Genomic DNA, 20,893 nt, shown 5'->3' with positions numbered 1-20,893 from the left:
GGAGGAGGGAGGGAGGTTTCGGTGATGGGCCATAATAATCAACCACATTGTATATTGACAAAATAAAAATTAAAAAAATAATAAAATAAAAATTAAAAAATAAAAAGAGCTCCCCCCCAGAAAAGAAAAATGCAAATCAAAACCACAAGGAGATTCCATCTCACTCCAGTTAGAATGGCTATCATAAAAAAGACAAAAGAAAACAAGTGTTGGTGAAGATGTAGAGAAAAGGAAACACTTGCACAGGGTTGGTGGGAGTGTAAAGTAGTACAGCAATTATGGAAAACGGTATGGAGTTTCCTCAAAAAATTAAAAATAGAATTATCATTTGATCCAGCAATCCCACTACTGGGTATACACCCAAAGGAAATGAAGTCAGTATGTCAAAGAGATATCTGCACTCCCATGTTTATTGCAGCACAACTTACAATAGCCAAGATATGGAATCAACCTAAGTTTGCAACAACACGTGAATGAATTTTTTAAATCTGATATACATACATGATCGATTACTATCCAGCTATTGGGAAAAAATGCAAAAGTAACTTTCTGATAAGCCTCCTTTGTCCTTGAAACTATATTTGCTCACTCCACTAGTTTGAAATAACTTTCTCACAGGCCTGCTTTGTTCTAGAAGTAATATCTTGTCCTTGAAACTATACTTGCTTGCTCCACAAGTCTGGCTATTTATCATGGTTTGGCTTTTGTAAATGAGCGTTTATCTGCACAGACCACATGTGCTAGCTGAAATGCTGAGAAAGAAAAAAAGATGTGTAAATAGCCCTGGAAGAGTCTGCCCATAAAAAGCCTTGTCAGACCTAGGTTCGGGGTCCAGATTTTCAGAGCCCAAGCTCATCTGGTCCTGCTAGTGTAATAAACTCCTGGCTCTCCAACTCTCCAAGTATTGGGTTGCTTCTTGCCTTTCTACAACATCTTCTGGTGCGTTGGCTGGGAAGAAATTTGTACTGGCCCCTCCAGCCACCAGTTTGGACATGCACCTCAGCTAGATCGGTGATGCCACAAAGGACAGAGGGAGGCGCCATCCAGCTATTTGTTAGGGCTTTGGTTCCATCAGGACCTCACTGACCCTAAAGAGTGCCTGTCCAACCAGACTCAGCAGAGGGAAAGGACCAGCCAAACCCCCGCCCCACCCACTGCCTGCAGGACAAGTAGGCACACCCTCCCCTCTCATACTAGTACAGGTCAGGCCTGCCTCTGGGTGGAAGGGGAGCTTGATCACCTCCCAAAAAGGCCTCTTTGAGAGCCTGACTGGTCCCTAAGCTACTGTGCCAGGTCTTTAAGGCCTATCTCATTGAAGCCATGTGGTGGGTCTTCTCTGTGCCAGGATTTTAAGGCCTATCTGGTTGGGATTTTGTGGCAAGGTCCTTCTGTTCAGCTCAGGTCTGGGTTTGGGGGAGGGAAATATTTAACTTCTGTGTGATAGTGTGAGTGAATGTGTGATATTTGTGGCACCAAGTGATAAACACAGTGTCTGAATGGGTCCTACCTGTGGTTTCACAGTCACATCATATGGCATAATAGTGATTCCAGTCCAGAAATGGACTGGACCAAGCCCAGGGTTTAACAGGTACACATTAGCCAAGATAGGCCCAACGGTCCCCATGAGGGGCATGGCCAGGCAGATGCCTTTGTAGTCTTCCTCCTCCTCCAGGAGAAAGGGGGATCCCCACCCTTGTCTGTCTTGTGACTTCAAAGCAGGCCAGGATCTGGGAGTAGAAGGAAAGCCTTTGTTTGTGTTTGATGTTTGAGCACCCTCTAGCATCCTTGAAAGGTGAGCACTTCTTTTCAGACCTAGGGGGTGTTTGCTTGACTCCCTAGGAGCAACATGTCCTTTCACACTGTTTGCTCTGGGAGATCCACTGCCTGTTCTGCCATGGAGTTCTCCTCCCCACACATGAGTTCCATACATCCCCGGGGATGAAGCCCCCACTAAGCCACTTGGAGGAGAACCCATCCCCCTTTATGGTAGTCTGTCTCCTCTTTAGTAAAGTGTTGCATGCTTTACTGGTGGGTACATTGTTCATTTCTAATTTGGTCACTGGCAAAAATTAAAAAGTTTTGGCCACCAGAGAAGACTCTAGCTGCAAGAGGCAAGTGGCCACTGGGACTATTTTGCTCCCATATCTCTGCTGCTAGTAAGTCTCTCTTGGAGTCCCCAACCTAAATTCTGCAAGGCAATGCTTTCTCCTCTTTTACTGTCCTTTCTTCACCTTTTCCTCTGCTTTAAAATGACTGCCAGACAACTACAACTTAAACTCCTCTCAACCTGTGAGAAGCCTGCTCCCTCTGGCTGGCAGCAGCTTGCCATGATGGGTAACTAGCAGAGGTGGGAAAACCAGTCCTACACCATGAAAACCGTGCTTGAACAGCTTCCCTTTGACGGGGAAGGCATGAGAATGATGGGAATTCATTCCCACACCTCCAAAGAGACTGGAGGCCACTAAAATCCTCTTTACCTTTCTCTAAATGTCTGAGCTCTCTTCCATTGTTTGGTTGGGCTATATCCACTACTGTATAGTTGCACCCTGGAGGGCTCCTGGCTATGCTTTGTTTCTCTGATTTGAATCTAGTTGGTATTTTTATTCTTTGTGCCAACTGCAATGGGGAAAATTGTTTTTACCAATTACTGTGTCAACAAAATTGGTTGGCCCCTCCAATTGGGACTAGATTAAACTGGACCCCACCGCTCCTTCTTTCACTTTGTTTACTTGGTTAGACATTTAGTTGAGTGATGGCACCTATGCTATTTTCAGCATAAACACCTGAGGCAAAAATGGAGGATGAAATTAAACATGGGGACAAGCGCCTCAAAACCTACCATCCTTTATTGTATGTTAAAATTTTCAGAAGGGCTTCTCTGGGGAGTACAGAAATAAAATGACCCCTGGGAAGCTCTGGACCCTGTGTGAATTAGAACGGTCTGCCTTTGGGCTTGGATGGCCTCAAGAAGGGACACTAGACCTCCCAAAGTTTCAAGCAGTTTATGAGGTCATTTTAGGGGAGCCAGGACACCCGGGTCAGTTTCCATACATAGATTCCTGGCTGACTATAGCCATGACTCTGCCACCCTGAGTCCGGTTCTGTGTTCATAAGGAGAAGAGTAAGGTCCTTCCTGTACAAACAGTGCAGAAGTCAAAGCACAAACAGAAAGAAATAATAAGGCCTATATATCAAGGGGACCCAGATAAAGAGTTCTTTCCTCCACCATATCCCACTCCTTTGGGAATGCTTGGCCCCAGGTACTCTGTGGCAGATCCCTAGCATCAGTTCCATCAGCCCCACCAGTATTATCACCAGAAAGTCCAGAGAGTCCTGAAAGTCCTGAATCAGTGGGGAGACAATCCCACTCTGCCCAACAAATTCTAGCCCTCCAGATGCCCCTGCAGGAGACCCAAGGCCCACAGAAGGTCAATCCAGATGACCAGTATTATCACCAGAAAGTCCAGAGAGTCCTGAAAGTCCTGAATCAGTGGGGAGACAATTCCACTCTGCCCAACAAATTCTAGCCCTCCAGATGCCCCTGCAGGAGACCCAAGGCCCACAGAAGGTCAATCCAGATAGCAGTGTACAGCCAGGGAGCCCTCTCTTTTACTACCAACCCTTCACAACCACAGACCTCTTGAATTGGAAACACCATACTCCATCATATTCAGAAAAGCCTCAGGCTCTCATCAGTCTCTTGGAGTTGATTTTCCTTACCCATTGACCCACCTGGGAAGACTTTCAGCAGTTACGCCTCACCCTCTTTAGCACTGAGGAACAGCAACACATCCTGACTGGCGCTAGGCAATGGTTGCAACAGCAAGCACCTACAGCCACCATGGATCCTGAGACCTAGGCAAGAGATGCTACACCAGACACAGTGCCAAACTGGGACTTCAGTGATGAAGAAGGGAGAAATCAACTCCACCAATATAGAGAGGCCTTCCTCCAAGAGCTGAAAGCAGGAGCCAGGAAACCCACCAATATGTCCAAACCAACCATCATGACCCAGAAACCTGATGAGCCACCTACAGAGTTTCATGAAAGGTTATGTGAGGCCTTCTGAATCTACACACCATTTGACCCTGAAGCAGCTGAGAATCAATGAATGGTCAACACAGGCTTTGTGGCCCAGTCTTATGCCAACATCCATCACAAGCTTCAAAAGCTGGAAGGTTTTGCTATGAGTGCCACATAGCTTCTAGAGGTGGCCATCAAGGTATTCATCAATCAAGACTGGGAGGCCTGGAAGGAAGTGGATAAATGCCTAAGATGGGGGTGGCACTCCTGACGGCAAACTCATCTGGACTAGAACTTCACATCAAAGAAGAAGAAGAACCCCCATCAAGGAGGATGGGCACCCCTACAATCCAACCTGTGCACTTTCTACAGGGAGTTTGGCCATTAGAAAAATGAGTGCCCCAGAAAGGGGGAGAAACCCCTACTAATGTCCCAAGACAAGGCACACTCTGAAAAAAGATATATGAGCCTGAACCATTGAGCCAGGAGTTCCAAAACCTCATTGGCCTTGTGGGGATAGACTCAGACTAGAAAAGACCTGGCTCCCTGTTCCTGGGCGCCCAAGAGCCCATGGTCAAAATGCTAGTAGGGGGCCAACCTGTGACTTTCATGGTAGACATTGGGACAAAACTTTCCGTGCTCACCCACCCTGTGGCTCCATTCTCAGGCCAAAAGGCTACCATCATTGGTGCTACAGGGACATGAGAAGACCAGCCATTCTGCAAGGCTTGAACTTGCCACCTCAGGGGTCACATGGTGATTCTTGAATTCTTATATTTACCCAACTGTCCAGTACCTCTACGAGGGATTTGCTGAGAAAACTAGGGGCACATATAACCTTCACACCTGGGGAAGCAACTCATTTAACCTTAAGTAACCAAGAGGCCCTAGTGATGGCTGTAACAGTGCCCAGGGAAGAGGAATGGCACCTATGCAACAAGGCTAAAGATGACTCAAATACAGGACCACTGGATCTCTTGAAAGACTGTTTCTTCAGAGACTTTCCTTCAGTCTGGGCAGAGTTGGTACCCCCAGGTATGGCAAAGAACCATGCCCCAATAATCATAAAGCTGAAACCAGGGGCCACACCAGTCGGGATAAAGCAATACTCAATCCCATGGGAAGCTCAATTGGCCAGGAAGACATCCACCAGTTACAAGAAGCAGGAATCTTGGTGGAGCGCCAATCATCTTGGAACATGCCACTCCTGCTGGTCAAGAAGCCCAATGGAAAGGGGTATCATTCAGTCCAGAACCTGTGAGCCATGAACAAGGCAGCTGTCACCCTTCATCCCATGGTGCCCAATCCTTACATGCTCCTGAGTCTGCTCCCTGTACAGACTAGATGTTTTGCCTGTCTCGATTTCAAAGATGCCTTCTTCTGCCCCCAACTGTGCCCAACAGTCAGCTGCTATTTGCCTTTGAATGGGAAACTCTCCAAACTAGAAGGAAAATTCAACTGACCTAGACTAGGTTGCCACAAAGATTCAAAAACTCACCTACACTTTTTGGAAAAGTGCTAGCTTCAGACTTAGCTGTTCTTCCAGGAGACAGGTTGAATTGCACCATTCTTCAATGTGTTGATGACATCCTCCTGGCTAGTCCCACACAGGAAAATTGCTGGGAGGGAACAAAAGCCCTACTGAGTCTGCTTCCTGACTCAGGATACAAGATGTCATGGGAAAAGGCACAAATATGTCAGCAAAAGGTCAAATACCTATGGTACCACATTTCTGAAGGACACTACTCACTGGGAATAGAAAGAAAATGGATCATTTGTACCATACCCCAACCAGACACCAAAAGAAAAGTCTGAGAGTCCAAGAGTTCCTTGGGGCTGCCAGCTTCTGTCAAATCTGGATACCAGGATACTCAAAAAGGCTAGGCCCTTATATAAAGTAATTAAAGGAGCTGAAAAGGAGCCTCTAATGTGGGGCCAGGGACAAGAGCATGCACTTTTAGACATTAAAATTCTGTTAACCCAGGCTCCTGCCCTCGGAATTCCAGATATAACTCAAAACTTCAACCTCTTTGTACATGAGAGAGATCATATGGCTGTGGGGGTCATCACCCAGACCATAGGGCCCAGGCAGAGAACGATGGCATACTTGTCCAAACAGCTGGATACTGTGGCAGCAGGCTGCCCACCTTGCCTGTGGGTCTTGGCAGCCATCGTTTTCTTAATCCAGGAGGCAGACAAACTCAGTCTGGGACAAAACCTCAATGTAAAGGTCTCACACACAGTGACCACCCTAATAAACAATTGGGGATACAAATGGCTGACCAACTCCAGGATAACTCACTATTAAGGACTCCTCTGTGAAAACCCCCAGGTGTGCATTGAAACAGTGCAGACACTGAATCCAGCCACATTCCTACCTGCTGAGTCCAGCTCTCCAGACCATGACTGTGAAGAACTGAAAGAAGAAATATACTCCAACAGGCCTGATTTGATGGACTTGCCTTTAATTGACCCAGACATGGAAATGGACGACGGGCGGGAATAGTTATGTTTAAAAAGGACAGCAAAGAGCTGGATATGTGGTAACAACTTATAAAGAGGTTATAGAGGCAAAATCCTTGCCTCAGGGCTGGCCAACACAGCAGACAAAGCTATGGGCACTTATTCAGGCACTCACACTCTCAAAAGGACAGAGTCAACACTTACACTGACTCTAAATATACTTTTATAACCTTGCAAGTCCATGGGGCCCTATACAAAGAAATGTATCTACTAACAGCAAGAAGAAACTCTTTAGCTCCTTGAGACAATCTGGGAGCCCACTGAAGTGGCCATTATACACTGTAAAGGACATCAAAAGGGCACTGACAAGATCAGTGAAGGAAATTGGCTGGCTGACCAAATAGCCAGGAGAACAGCCACCGAAGAAACTCTTTAGCTCCTTGAGACAATCTGGGAGCCCACTGAAGTGGCCATTATACACTGCAAAGGACATCAAAAGGGCACTGACAAGATCAGTGAAGGAAATTGGCTGGCTGACCAAATAGCCAGGAGAACAGCCACTCAAATGGAGCCTGCTAAAAGCCTAAAGGAAACTGCCAAAATCATGCTGGTGCCAGATATAGCACTGCAGGTAATGTACACAAAAGAGGAGGCTCAATGGGCATAGCAGGAAGGTGGAATTAAAACCACTGAAGGATAGTAGAAGCTCCCAGACCACAGACTGATGGTTCCTCAATAGCTAGCCCGATAGTCCTAGAATATCATGAGCTCACACACTGGGGAAAAACAACTCTGGAAACCATGCTGAGTCACTACTACTTTATCCCAAAATTGGCCTCCCTTTGTGCCCAGGTCAGTTCATGATGCCTGACCTGCATCTAAAACAATGCCAAGCAAGGACCCCAGCCAACTCCCAGAGTTCAGCCAATTGGGACATCACCTTTCAAGGACCTGGTAGTGGACTTTACTGAAGTAAAGTTCTGCAGAGGCTATAAGTACTTGCTGGTGATGATATGCACTTTCACTGGATGGACTGAGGCATTGCCTACATGGTCTGAACAAGCCCAAGAGTTCACAAACGCCCTTCTAAAGGAGGTAGTCCCAAGATACAGGCTCCCTCTGACAAAGGGTCAGACAATGGGCCAGCATTTGTCACAGAGGTCATTCAAGGACTGACCAAAATGCTGGGAATAAGATAGAAGCTCCATATAGCATATAGGCCACAGAGTTCAGGGAAAGTAGAGTGCATGAACCGGACCCTAAAGACCACATGAGCTAAGCTCTGCCAGGAGACGGGACTTCCCTGGATAGATATGCTTCCCTTAGCTTTGCTACGGGTCCGGTGTATCACAGGGCCTACCAGATATTCCCCTTTTGAGATTATGTATGGAAGATCACCCCCACTTATAGCTAGACTATAAGGGGACCCTCGCCAGCTGGGGGAAGTAGAAATGTCACAGTACTTGCAGTTACTGGCCAAGACTTTCAAGCAGATAACCAAGACAGTTTTAGAATGAGCTCCCATCCATTTAGGAAGTTGGGCTCATCAGTTTCAACCTGGTGACACAGCGTGGGTAAAAGATTGGAAAAAGGCTCCTTTGAAGCCAACCTGGATGGGGCTGCACATAATTGTACTAACCACTCCCACTGCAGTTAAGGTTGCAGGTCTGACTCCCTGGATCCACCATACGCGGATGAAGCAGGCAGCCTCCCTAGACGATGCCACCTCATGGTCCATGAACGCTGACCCCTCTGACAGGCTCAAGGTCCAGTTCCAGAGATGTCCCACTGATCATCACCACCCTGCACTTTCACACGGCTGAAGCCTGAGGATTTGAGAAGCCCTGCATCAGCCACTCTGGAGGCTGGCTGATCCTGCACACAGCCAAAGCTTGAGGATTTTCTCACTGTGGGACATAACAAGTGCACTATTTATTTTTATGAAATGATAAGCATATGTCACCCCTTGCCTTTAATTTTTGTTATATTGCTTGCTTTTCTTTTTGCCATAGGATTGATGGCAGAAGCCCCAAAAGATTGGAATAGGGTAAAAAAGTTCCTATTAATACTCCTTTATCTCCTGACAATAGGGTGTTTCTTAGGCATCTGGTGGTGGCAATGTACATTCATGCCACCATAGAAACTTTGGTTGAAAGAAAAACAGCTCGTAGTCTATTAGCCTTAATAGACTACACCTCCCTAAAACCTCTCTTAGACCCCAAAAGTGATATTGAATAAGGTTATGCTCACTCAAAAGTTTAGAGAGCATGAAAGGGGGGAAATGTTGGAAAAAATGCAAAAGTAACTTTCTGATAAGCCTCTATTGTCCTTGAAACTATATTTTCTCACTCCACTAGTTTGAAATAATTTTCTCACAGGCCTGCTTTGCTCTAGAAGTAATATCTTATCCTTGAAACTATACTTGCTTACTCCACAAGTCTGGCTATTAATCATGGTCTGTCTTCTGTAAACGAGAGCTTATCTGCACAGACCACATGTGCTAGCTGAAATGCTGAGAAAGAAAAAAAGATGTGTAAATAGCCCTGGAAGAGTCCACCTATAAAAAGCCTTGTCAGACCTAGATTTGGGGTCCAGATTTTCAGAGCACAAGCTCATCTGATCCCACTAGCATAATAAACTCCTGGCTCTCCAACTCTCCAAGTATTGGGTCACTTCTTACCTAGTCTGCTTTTCTATAACACAGCCATAAAAAAGGAATGGAATCCTGCCATCTGTGGCAACATGGATATACTTGGAGGTCATTATGTTAGGTGAAATAGGCCAGACACAGAAAGACAAATACCACATGATCTCACTCATAGGTGGAATCTAAAAATAAAAAATAAAACGTTGATATTATAGAGACAGAGTAGAAGAGTAGTTACCAGAGACTGGGGAGGGGAGAGAGGAAGAGAAAACAGGGAGAGGTTGGCCAACGGGTACAAAATTACAACTAGATAGGAGGAATAAGTTCTAGTGTTTTATTGCACAGTACAGTTAACAGTTAAGTTTTGTAGATTACACAATAGCTAGAGGAGAGACTTTTGAATGTTTTCACCACAAAAAAGTGATAAATGCATTAGATGACGGTTACACTAACTACCCTGACCTGATCATGATATAACACATATATGTATCAAAACATGAGATTGGACCACTTAGGCATGTACAATTATAATGTGTCAATTAAAATAATTTTTTTAAAAAGAATAAAACAAATGGGGCAAAATGTTAATATAGGTCACTCTGGGTAAAGAGAATATGGGAAAAATGGGAAAAAAGAAAATAAGAAAGAAAAAGAAAATATGCATATTTTTTGTACTATTCTGACTACTTTTCTAAGTTTGAAATTATTGCCAAAGAAAACATTTTTAAAAATAAAAGGTACAACATTCAGTAACTGGATAAGCATTACATTGCTGTTATTTGTAACTCTCTTCTAGTCTTTTGTTCAATCAAATTCTTGCCACTAAAACCATGCTACAGCTGCACCTTTCCTTTGGAAGATGAGCCAATGAAACACTATTTCTGCTTATGCTGGTTAGAGTATAAATACAATTATACTTTTAATGAGCATAAATATAATTTTTAGAAAATGAAAGGGAATCTATTAATATCTTTATTTATATAAACAGCACGCAAATACACTGCCACAAACACCCACATAGCCACACTGACAAACATACCACCTATGCTGACACACATCCTTACACTCACATATGCTCCTGCACACCCACACAGAAAACTCCACACTCACAAACCCACCTACATACACACAACCAGCTACACAACCCACAGGTACACCCCAGCCACACCCTCACTCACACACCCATACACGCAATTTACTCACTCCTCATACTTACACCCCCCACTCAAGTGCACATACAGCCCCACCTTGACACACACCCGTGACCAATCTTTAGAAGTCCACAATGCACATATCCCACATTCACATACACACACACCCCCCACATACAACATTCCAGCCACACCCTGACACATACACATCATACCCACAATCCCACACCCACACCCCACATATACAACCACACACACACACAATCCAGACCTCCACACACAGTCACATATACCCTACACACAACCATACACACATCCCCCACACCCATATCCTCAAAAACAGCACAAACACCACATACACACACATCTTAATATACCTCAACATACACCCACACACACATTTCACACACATATCCCACATGTTCCTGCTCCGATGACCCACACACAACACATAACTACACATAAACTTTCTGGAGAATAAAAGAATATGAAAGGCTGTGGAAATGTTCCAGATTGAAGGAGGCTAATGAGAACAAACAACTTCCTGAAATAGCTGGCCCTAAACTGGATCCTGTACTGAGGGTAAAAAAAAATATTGTAAAGCACATTATTTTATCAACTGAGGACATTGGAATAGAGCCAGCATATCAAAAAAACAATGTTACATCTATGTAAATTTATAAAGTTGATATTTGCTCTGTGGTTATGTAAGAGGCTACCCCTATTCTTAAATACACATGGAATTGTTTAAGGATAAAGAGCCATGATTTATGTAACTTTTCCTCAAATTCTTCCAAAACCAAAAATGTGTCGATGTGTGTTCACGTGTGTCTCTGTGTGTGTGTAAGAGCAAACAATAAAGCAAATGGAATGAAATGATGACAGTTCAATCTCGGTGAAGGGAATACAAACGTTCTTTGTAAAAAAAAAAAAAAAAAATTTTTTTAATTGCAACTTTTTGTAAATTTGAAGTTATTTCAAAATAAAAAGGTTTTTTAAATCATCCAATCTTTATAATGCTGCTTGACATTGTATATTCAATATCTCTGTTATCTACCTAGCCAGGAAAACACATTGGGCTGTCATATTTCATGAAGTCTCACCTGGAGTTTTTGGCCTAACAGGAGGAAGCTTAGGGTAGTGGTGGAGGCTGCCTGGGTTCCAATTCCAGCTCTGCTACCTCAGCTTTAAATAACTTCTCTGTGTCTTGGTTTCCTTGTCTGTGACATCACAGAATAAATGCTAGATAACAGCTCTTAGTTTTACTGACAAAAATTGATGTGGCCAGTGCTCGGGAGAGGTGAGAATTTTGTTTTAAAATTATCAGATTCAACAGGAACAGTGAAAAGAGGGTCAGGTACCACAGGCAAACCTTACCTCCTATCCTGCTGCCTGCCAAGACAGCAGGGCTGAGAAATGCTGGAGTAGTTCTTTGGTGGCCCTATCAGCCCTCCTGCTTTCCCTGCAGTACCCACAGGTGGCCAGTGGGACAACGTCAGGGCAGTTCCAGCAGATGCCCAGCAACCCCAGGCAGCACCAGGCATTTGCCTGCCAAGGTGCCCACACTGCCACCAAGAATACTATCTCCCCAGAGCCAACTTATCCATTAGTCACAATAGACACAGTGCCTAGGGATCATGATTCCTTTAGGGGCCCACAAAAATGTTTTCATTTTTTAGGGCTGGCCTGTGGCTCACTTAGGAGAGTGTGGTGCTGACAACACCAAGTCAAGGGTTAAGATCCCCTTACCGGTCATCTAATAAAAATTTTTTTTAAATGTTTTCATTTTTTAGGGCGGGCCTGTGGCTCACTTAGGAGAGTGTGGTGCTGACAACACCAAGTCAAGGGTTAAGATCCCCTTACCGGTCATCTAATAAAAATTTTTTTTTTAATGTTTTCATTTTAATTTCCTTTAAAATCAGAAGATAAAAATGACTATAATAACAATGAATATATAGTATTAAATCCAGCCTGGATTATATTCATCTCTATACCAATGCAGTTGTAAGATTAATTTTTTTTATTTTTGATGGATGAAGGGGCCCTCAAAGGTAAAAGCGTGTAGGGCCCATGAAAGTCACAATGTGGGCCTATGTCTCCCTGCCAGGGCCCTACCCTGCTCTGGCTGGGGGCTATACAGAGTCAGAGCAGCACACAGGAGAATGGGGGGCTGCAGGTGGGACACCAGGAACCGGGGCAACTCCCTACCCTCGGGTTGAGGCCAGAGAGCCCCAGAGAGGCTGAGGACAGGACTTTTAGGATCTGACTGGCATGGGTATCATTCAGTCAGAACACAGTAAATTTAGAGGACCCCCACCCACCATGCCAGCTGCTGACTTTTCAATGGTCAGATGGGGGAGGTTCAGTGGGGAGGGGCCTCTGGACAATGGCTGGTTTTGTACTCCCAGGGAAGATTGTTCTGTGTGGATGCTGCATCTTATTTCTCTCGTCCTCTGATGGAGATCCCACCTGTCCCTTGCTCTAACACATGTCCCTGCTCTGAATGGATATTCCCCAGCACTGTGCCCCGAGAGTGACCCAGACTAACTGTTGTCTCTTTTGAGCCCCTCATCTTCTTCAGTCCCTTTTAAAGTCCCTTACCTTCTTTATCTAGCCAAAACATCAGACCAGTTCTTTAAAGTAGGCCATGTTGTTCCCAACTTATAGATAGAGAAACTGAGGGCCAGAAAGGTCAATTCACCTGCCCAGGGCCACACAGCCTGAAGAGCAATTGCTTTCAAACTTCTAGACTCCTTGGACTTCTCTTTCCTTTGCCCCCTTGAAGCTGACCTGGAGTAGTACCCTGTCCCCTCTGGGGAACCCCCAAACTAACTCTCAAGACCTTGGAGGACGGGATTGAGAGCAGTGCCCACAGGGATCTTACCCAGCAATAAGCCCAGTCCCCTCCGTGGTACAGCAGGGATTTCAGCGGCAGGAGATCCCCCTCATTGTCCACACTCACTGCCTCCCCCTGCTTGTCTCGCCCTCTCTACCACTCGCTGTAGTTGGCTTTTGTGGCCCTGACCTGCTGAGGCTGCCCTCTGCTGACGTCAGTGACCTTCACATTTGCGCAAACAAGGGGAAACCATCAGGAGTCAACTCCCTGGGCCTCTTGGGCCTCCTGTCACTCTCTGACCACTCTTTAAAATCTTCAACTCCTCCTGGCTTACAGGACTGCCCTGCACCCATATTGTTGCCTCACCTGCATCCCCCACACCAGTTTCCTGGAGACCCTCTGGCTTTTCTTTTCCTGTCTCTACACCAGGCCCTGGCACCTACCCATCTCCATCCAGGACGGGTGGGATGGGCTCTGTAGAGCTCCTCCTCAGTCCATGGCCACCATAAGCTGGCTTTCCAAAAGTAGAGCCTGAGATGGGAATTCAGAGGATATGATTTACTGAGGGGTGTTCTCAGGAAAAGTAGAGTCAGGGAAGCAGAATGGGGAGGAGGAAAGAGCTGAGCAAGGATGTGGTCTACCCTGAGACAAGCTTCAGCCTGACCCCACGGAAAGCCCACGGAGCATGAATTGTACCAGTCCTTTAGTCCTGACTTGAGGCAAGGGGCCAGGCTTCTACACCACCTCATCAGTCAGTCACAGTCCACAGGCGGCTGACAGAGGGAGCGTAACCTCCCAGACATCTCCTGGGGAGGTTGTGAGGGAAGCTGTGCAGGGGCAGCCATGGGAAAGAGCTGGGTGAAGCACGCAGCAGCCCAGAGGGCAGCCAGCGGGGCACTAACAGCAGCTACTGCAGTAGCCCTTCTCCTGGGGCCCTGCCCAGGGACCAAATCCCATGGCACTTCAGAGTTAATGTGTTTACAGCTGAACTTGTCATCTCCTGTCACCCTCATCACATACCTACACCAGGAATCTGCCCAGCCATGACCATTCTCCCAGAAAGCACCATCATCATCCAGCCCATCAGAGAATCAACCTGCCTCTTCCCCTCCATGATGACCTCACCCCAGTCATCCCCAAACTGTGTCAGCCTCTGGGCTAACCTTCCCTCTATTCTCTCTTCCCTCCACGCCTCTTGGCCACTGCTCTGGGGGGACAAGTACTTGCTGGGTCTCCCTCTCCACCCCCCCGCCACACACACACACTCATACACACATTGAAGCCAGGTGATCTGGCTAAGATGGACATGGATTCTGTAGTGGATTGATTTATGTTCCCCTAAAACTCGCTGAAGCTTGAATCATGTCCCCCAAGTTTTGTGTATTAGAAACTCAGCCCCGGGGCCGGCCCAGTGGCGCACTGCTACAGTGCGCTGCTTGACTGAAGCTTGAATCATGTCCCCCAAGTTTTGTGTATTAGAAACTCAGCCCCGGGGCCGGCCCGGTGGCGCACTGCTACAGTGCGCTGCTTGAGAAGCGTGGCAGCGCTCCCGCCGAGGGTTCGGATCCCACATACAGACCGGCCGCTCACTGGCTGAGCGAGGTGCGGGGGCAACACGGTGCAGGGGCAACACCGAGGGTTGCAATCCCGTTGCCAGTCCCAGTCCAGTACAGGCGCGACACTGAGGGTTGCGATCCGTTGCCGGTCACGAAAAAAGACAAAAAAGGAAAAAAAAAAAAAAGAAAGAAACTCAGCCCCTAGGACCAGCCCGTGGCTCACTTGGGAGAGTGTGGTGCTGACAACACCAAGTCAAGGGTTAAGATCCCCTTACTGGTCATCTTTATATAAAAATTTTTTAAAAAAAGAAACTCAGCCCCTACTGTGACTGTTAAGAGAGTGGGAAGTCCTATTACAGTAATTGAAAAGTGGAGCCTTGAAGAGGTGATTGGGTTGTAGGACTGACTGTGCAGTAGTGAATGGATTAAAAATGGTGGTCAGGGGCGTGGTTCTGAGGGCTGTGAAAGAAGAGGAGTCTGTCTGTCTCTCTGCTCTCTCTCTGCTTCCACCAGCTTGCAATGTGAGACGCCTGGGTCACTGTCGCCTCCATCAAATGGACTTTGGACTTCCCAGCCTCAGAAAATGTAAGCAATAAGTTTCATTTTCTTTATAAATCACCCAGTTTCTGGTATTTCTGTTACAGCAGCACAAAACGGACTATTACAGTATCCAATCTCCTCCTGCTAAAACCATCGCTTGCTCCCTATTGGTATTCAGGACGTGGGCCTGTCCATCCCTCCACCCCCACTCTACCCCCATTCATGCCTGCCTTGAGCACTAAACAGAGTGTCACCTCTCACCCCCACCATGACTGTCACTGTGCCTTCATTCAGGATGTCTTCTCTCCCTGGAATACTCTTCTTCCTCCCATGCTGGGCTGGGGTTCACTCCTTTGCATCCCATTACACTGTGGGCCCATAATACTCACCATCCAGAGCTTTGCTGTCAAGGAGAATTGGCAAACAAAGGGTGCTGTGCCTGATGCTCCAGTGCCATTCATGAAAGGGTCCAACATGTTCTCTCACCAGTCCACCAGTCAGACAGCAGGCACACTTGCCAGTCAATCCCTTTAGAGGGCACCTAAAAGGCCTACAGACCTCCCTGCCAGGGTCCAGTTACAACTCTGTGATCAAGGATTGAGATGATGTCAATGGTCAGGTATGCATGTTGACGGCCTGGTACATGTGAAGGGGCATCTGGCCAATGCCTGTGTAGAATATCAAAGGGCAAGGCAGGACTGGGAGAATAGGAGGGTTGCCATGGTAGCAGATGAGTAATCCTGGGAGAAAACTGGAAACAGATGCAATTAGCACATGCCCACATTATCTTTGTGAGGGACCCCTCTGTCTGGGCAGTGGGTGTCAGCTATGGCGGGCTGCTCTGTAGCATTTGCAGATTTCCATAGTGTAAATACTCCTCCCACCACGGCCAATTACAAGCTACTAAGACCTTAACGCCCAGCTCGAAAAATTCCTGAAAATTTAATAATCGGCTCTGACACAACATATGTCCCCAGTTTCCTCTGGAGAACTTTCCTCAACTGGTCTCTGTGATGACACAGAGAAGCATCTTGTGCTCCTCTAATCTGCCTGAAATTAGCTACACTTGCTCACCAAGAAGAAGCAAGCATGACAGAAAACAAAGTAAATGCTCTTTGAGATCCTGCCCTCTGCTCCTCTCTGAGAGTGGTGTCTGTGTCTTAGTTTAGGTTGGCCCCGAAGCAGACCTAAGACAAGAATTTGTATGAGAGTAGTTTCTGTGGGAGGTGACTATAGGAGGCACCAGCAGGAGTACAGAGGCATGAGACTGGGCAGGAACAGTCGGAAAAGGACGTGTTGATGAACAGGTCATTGCTGTGGGTAGCAGGGCACAACCCAGGTGGGGACCTCTGGAAGATGTGAGACAAACCTAAGAGTGGGGCCACCCAAGGGGCGAGGAAGAGAAGATATATTTCCACCAACTCCCACCCATCCTTGGTGAGGCTGCTCTCTGGAATGCAAACTCTCCAGTACTTCCAGTCAGCTGGCACCAGAGCAAAGATCCATGGGTGTTTCTAGTCAGCCACAGAATGGTGAGGGGCAGGACACAGACAGTGTCTGAAACACAGGTTCAACAGAGATGTGACCCATGTGTCACTCTGCATGTCTCTACTCATCAGAGCCCCTCACCCACTGCGCAGGAGTCTTACTTTTAAGACAAATGGTACAAATTTTTGGTACCATTTGATCCCTAAACACAAGCCCATGACTTAAATCTGCTACCCAGATGAAGAAACAATGATGTGTCCCAATGCCACAGGAAAACTCAAGAGTGTGGGCTTTCTAGAGGTAAGATTTTCAAGGGGAATTGGAACCTTATGGGAATTGTCCCAGCAGGCCAACCATAGCCAGTCAACCAGCCGCTGTGAGAACCGACTGTGTCTCTGTGAGTGTTAACAACAGGCCCAGCCCCTCCCTCGAATGTCACCTCCCTATGAGCAGGAGCAGCCCCACAGCTCTCCCCCACCACTGCACACAGAGCAGGTCTCCCTAAGTCCTTGCTGGATCCTCTACTGAGTAGGCGGCAGGTGCATGAAGGGCCTGGGGAGGGACCATGAGAAAAGAGACACTGTCCTGGACCTCTTTCCCTGCTGCTCACCCGATGGCCTCCTGGAGGAAACAGTTGTCCCCACCCTCCTCTGTGTCACACACACACACTCACACAGGGCATCCCAAAGTTGAGGAGTCGGTCATGGTGACAGAAAAGAGATGAGACAAGTAAAATTGAGCCCAAGGAAGTCACTTTCACAGATTTTATTTTTCAGAGACCAGAAGCCTGAGCCAAGGCAGGGCAGACCCCTAGGACTCTGTCCTGGGTGCAAGATTCCGAAAAAAATCCTTGATTCTCTGGCCGATTCTCTCAAGCTTTTCACCGAGCTTCTGCCCACCTCTCTGGATGAGCCCACCCAGCCGGGCAACTCTCTTGACGCTCTGAGGCTGTGCACCAGGAGGAAAGAGGCTCCTTGTGGGGGCTGTACCCAGGGCCAATCCAAGACCACTCCCCATCTAGACCCTCCTTGCTGGGCCACCCCAGGGGACTTAGGACCCCAGTTCACCCTCTGGCTGTTACTTTTGGAGCATGCAGTTGAATCCCTACACATAATAAAAAGATGAGAAAACCGAAGCCCCGAAGGGCAAGGGGCTCCTCAGAGTCACATAGCCCAGCTGTGATGGGAACACAGGGCTGAGAGCTCATTACTCTAAGTCAGTGGCTCTCAAACTTTAGTGGGAGTCAGAATCTCCTGGAAGCCTGGTTAAAATACAAATTGCTGCCCCTCTCCACAATCTGATTCAGTAGGTCTGAGTGGGGCCTGAGGATTTGCATTTCTAACAAGTTCCCAGGTGAGGACCACACTTTGAGAACAGCTGTTCCAAGGGTTTGCAGTGCTGGTCCTGGAGATGGGATTCAGGTTGAGGGAAGAGCCCAGGGTAGGAGGGGCTTTCTCTGCCCTGGGAGGGGCAGTGGTTAATTGGGCCATAGGATAGTCCATGCACCACCACCCCCATCAGCCCCAGAATCCCAGAATAGCCCACTCACCCCATCACAGTTGATGTCAAAGGAGCCCCTGACCTGGTCCAGGGTGACTGTCCCCACACACTGCTTCACCAGCTGGGAAGGGGAAGCTCAAGGTCAAACTAGAACCCTTTTGCCATAACCTCCCAGCCCCACCCAGTGGCTGGAAATGTTCCCCAGGGGCTCCTTGTTCACCTCCTCAGGAGGCACCCACAAGTGCCCTCAGCCCCCAGCCTCACCCCGTTCTCCTTAAAGTCACACTGCTCCAGTGGCTGCTGTGTCGTCTTGGGGCACACAGTCTCCTTCACCCTGAAGCTCACAGGCTTTGGAGTGTCTGGGTCATTGTCCTGGTCAGGGGAGGAAATGGAGAGACTGGGCTCAGACCCATTCTTGCCTTTTCTGATCTGTCTCCTTGACCCCTCACCGAGAGAGCAGCCTTTGCACAGCACCTACTGTTGGCTGAGCACTGAGGGTGGTGCTGGGGTACACAGGGGAGGAGGACTGGGCTCATTCCTGTCCTCCCCATGCATACAGTGAGTAAGAGCAGATCTCAGACAAGCTCTAATGAAGAGCACCTACCCCTCTGGGGTGGGGGTGAGGGAAATCAGGAGACTTCCTGAAGGGCAAGACATGTCCACTGGAACCTCAAGTCTGGGCAGAGCCCTTCCCTGTGTGGGGGTTAACGGGATGTAGAAGAGGCTTAAAGCAGAGGAAGTCACTCCTCAGAGGCTATGATCCCACCCTTGTCCCTGGATCTCCCAGAAGTTCCTGTTGCCTGCATGGGGTAGGGGGATTCTAAGGCAGGAAGCTCTCCTGCTGGGAGTGGACACAGCTCTGGGAAGGTTCCCTAGAAGAGGTGGGACCACACTTAAAAAGGGAGTGCTTTCCTGGCAGGAGATGCAGCAGGAGCAAAGGAAGTGACTGTGACCAAGCCTGGCTGGAACAGAGCCTTCCCTCCACAGCTCACCCCCCTGAACTGCAGGTCTTGGTCCAAGAGGCGGTAGAGATTGGTATCCAAGGACCTCTGGTTGAAGCCATCCACAGCCCGGAGCACGGCCTGCTGGTAGCTGAGGACCTGGGCAATGGCCGGAGACATCACTAGGCCCAGCAGCAGCAGCAACAGTGACCACTGCCTCAGGGAAAGGCCATCTCTCTGGGTCTCCATGGTTCCCAAGTCTGCCTCCCTGCAGCCCACAAAGCCTCCTTTATGCCCAGCCTGAGCCTGATGCAAAGGCCCAACCAGGGGCCTTCCTGACCCACCCTGTCGCTGGCCACCTGCCAGGGCTGGAGCTTGCCTCAGCCCCTGCTCTTGCCTCATGGGGCTTGCTGGGCAGTGAGTGAGGGCTGCCTTGTGTGCAAGATGAAGAAATGGTTTCTCCATCTCCCTGACAAGGTCTCAGACCCTCCTGGGAACTGTCATAGCCAGGGTTGCTCAAGAAGTTTGAGTCCCCCAGGAGAAGAGAGCCAGGTGCCTATGCTACATCCTTCTACTCCTCAGGAATCAGGGTGGGGGATTCAGTGCTCACCACTAGATCTCCAGCTCTAGACACTGCCTGGCACCCAGTAGGCCCTCAATTAACATTTGATGGGTGAATAACAGTAGCCACCTCCACCTAGAGACTCACCCACCCAAAGAAGAAGTTGCCTCTTCAGCTCAAGGCCATACCACCCTGTTCTCTGCACCCAGCCCTCAGCCAGTTCAGAGGTTTGGCTCCATGTATCTCCATCTCCTGGATCCTTCTCCACTGCCTTTCTCAGTCTAAAAATGTCCCCAGCCACCTCCAGACACGGCCTTTTGCCCTGGCTCTTCCCCACCCAAACGTGAGGAAAGGTCATCTACTCTTGATCCTGCTTTTTCACTCTCTCACACACTCAAGGCCACTGCAGGCTGGCCAGCCATCACTGAGTTCAGTGGCCACTCTCAAGACTTGTCTTTATCTACACAGGCGCAGGTGACCTCTCCCTCCTCCTGAAACTGCCCCTGCCCCAGTCTCCCCTGATGTCACTCTCCTGCTTTTGCACCTGCCTTCATGTCTCCTTCTCGTGGCTTCTTCTCAGTCTCCTCCTAAGTCTGTCCTCTTAATATCAAGGGCTTGCAAGATTGCTTCCTGGGCTGCTTCTCTTCCCAGTCCTCAGGTCTCCCAGGAGACATCTCCTCCTGGGACACCAATTATAATGAACAGACACCACCTATATATCTGAGTTCAAGAATACCAAGAGTAACTCTGACTGTCCCACCAAGCCCCCTTGCCTGCTCTTCTGCTGAATGCCTGCTGTGTGAGCCCTGAGTCGAAATCCTGGGGCACCCCACCTGCTCCTTCTTTCTCCTGGGGACACTTCCCTCTGACCTCTCCCACCACCCCTGCTTTGGTTCCTGCCACCATCTTCTCTCCCATGAAGTGCCACCACAACCTCCAGACTCCACCATCTCTGGGATCTAGACTCTCACCAGACCACAGTCCACCCTCCACATCATTTCCCAGAGGCTCCTTCAAACTACTGGTTTGGCCATTTCACCCCCTGCCATCAGAAGCTCACACACCCACTGGCCTGGCATCAGGGCCTACAGCCTTGTTGCTCCCCATTGCCCCACTGCCATGAGGTGCCCCCCAGGTGCCAGGCTGCCACATACATCACACCCACTTAGATTCGTCTGAGACTCCT

At 48.1% G+C, this 20,893-nt stretch overlaps 1 protein-coding gene across 1 annotated transcript; it reads right to left on the bottom strand.

Moving 5' to 3' along the window:
- Positions 1 to 17,463: 17,463 nt before the first annotated feature.
- On the bottom strand, positions 17,464 to 19,394 carry CAMP (cathelicidin antimicrobial peptide). Its single transcript, XM_008574075.1, has 4 exons — positions 19,197 to 19,394; positions 18,469 to 18,576; positions 18,254 to 18,325; positions 17,464 to 17,652 (listed from the first exon to the last, which is right to left on the bottom strand). Exons 1-4 carry the CDS (start codon positions 19,392 to 19,394, stop codon positions 17,515 to 17,517), a joined length of 516 nt encoding a protein of 171 aa, XP_008572297.1. The 3' UTR covers positions 17,464 to 17,514.
- Between the last annotated feature and the right edge of the window lie 1,499 nt (positions 19,395 to 20,893).

This window comes from Galeopterus variegatus, unplaced genomic scaffold (genome assembly GCF_000696425.1).
Source record: "Galeopterus variegatus unplaced genomic scaffold, G_variegatus-3.0.2 Scaffold996, whole genome shotgun sequence".
Lineage (NCBI taxonomy): Eukaryota > Metazoa > Chordata > Mammalia > Dermoptera > Cynocephalidae > Galeopterus > Galeopterus variegatus.
This window is presented reverse-complemented; position numbering and strand designations above follow the sequence as displayed.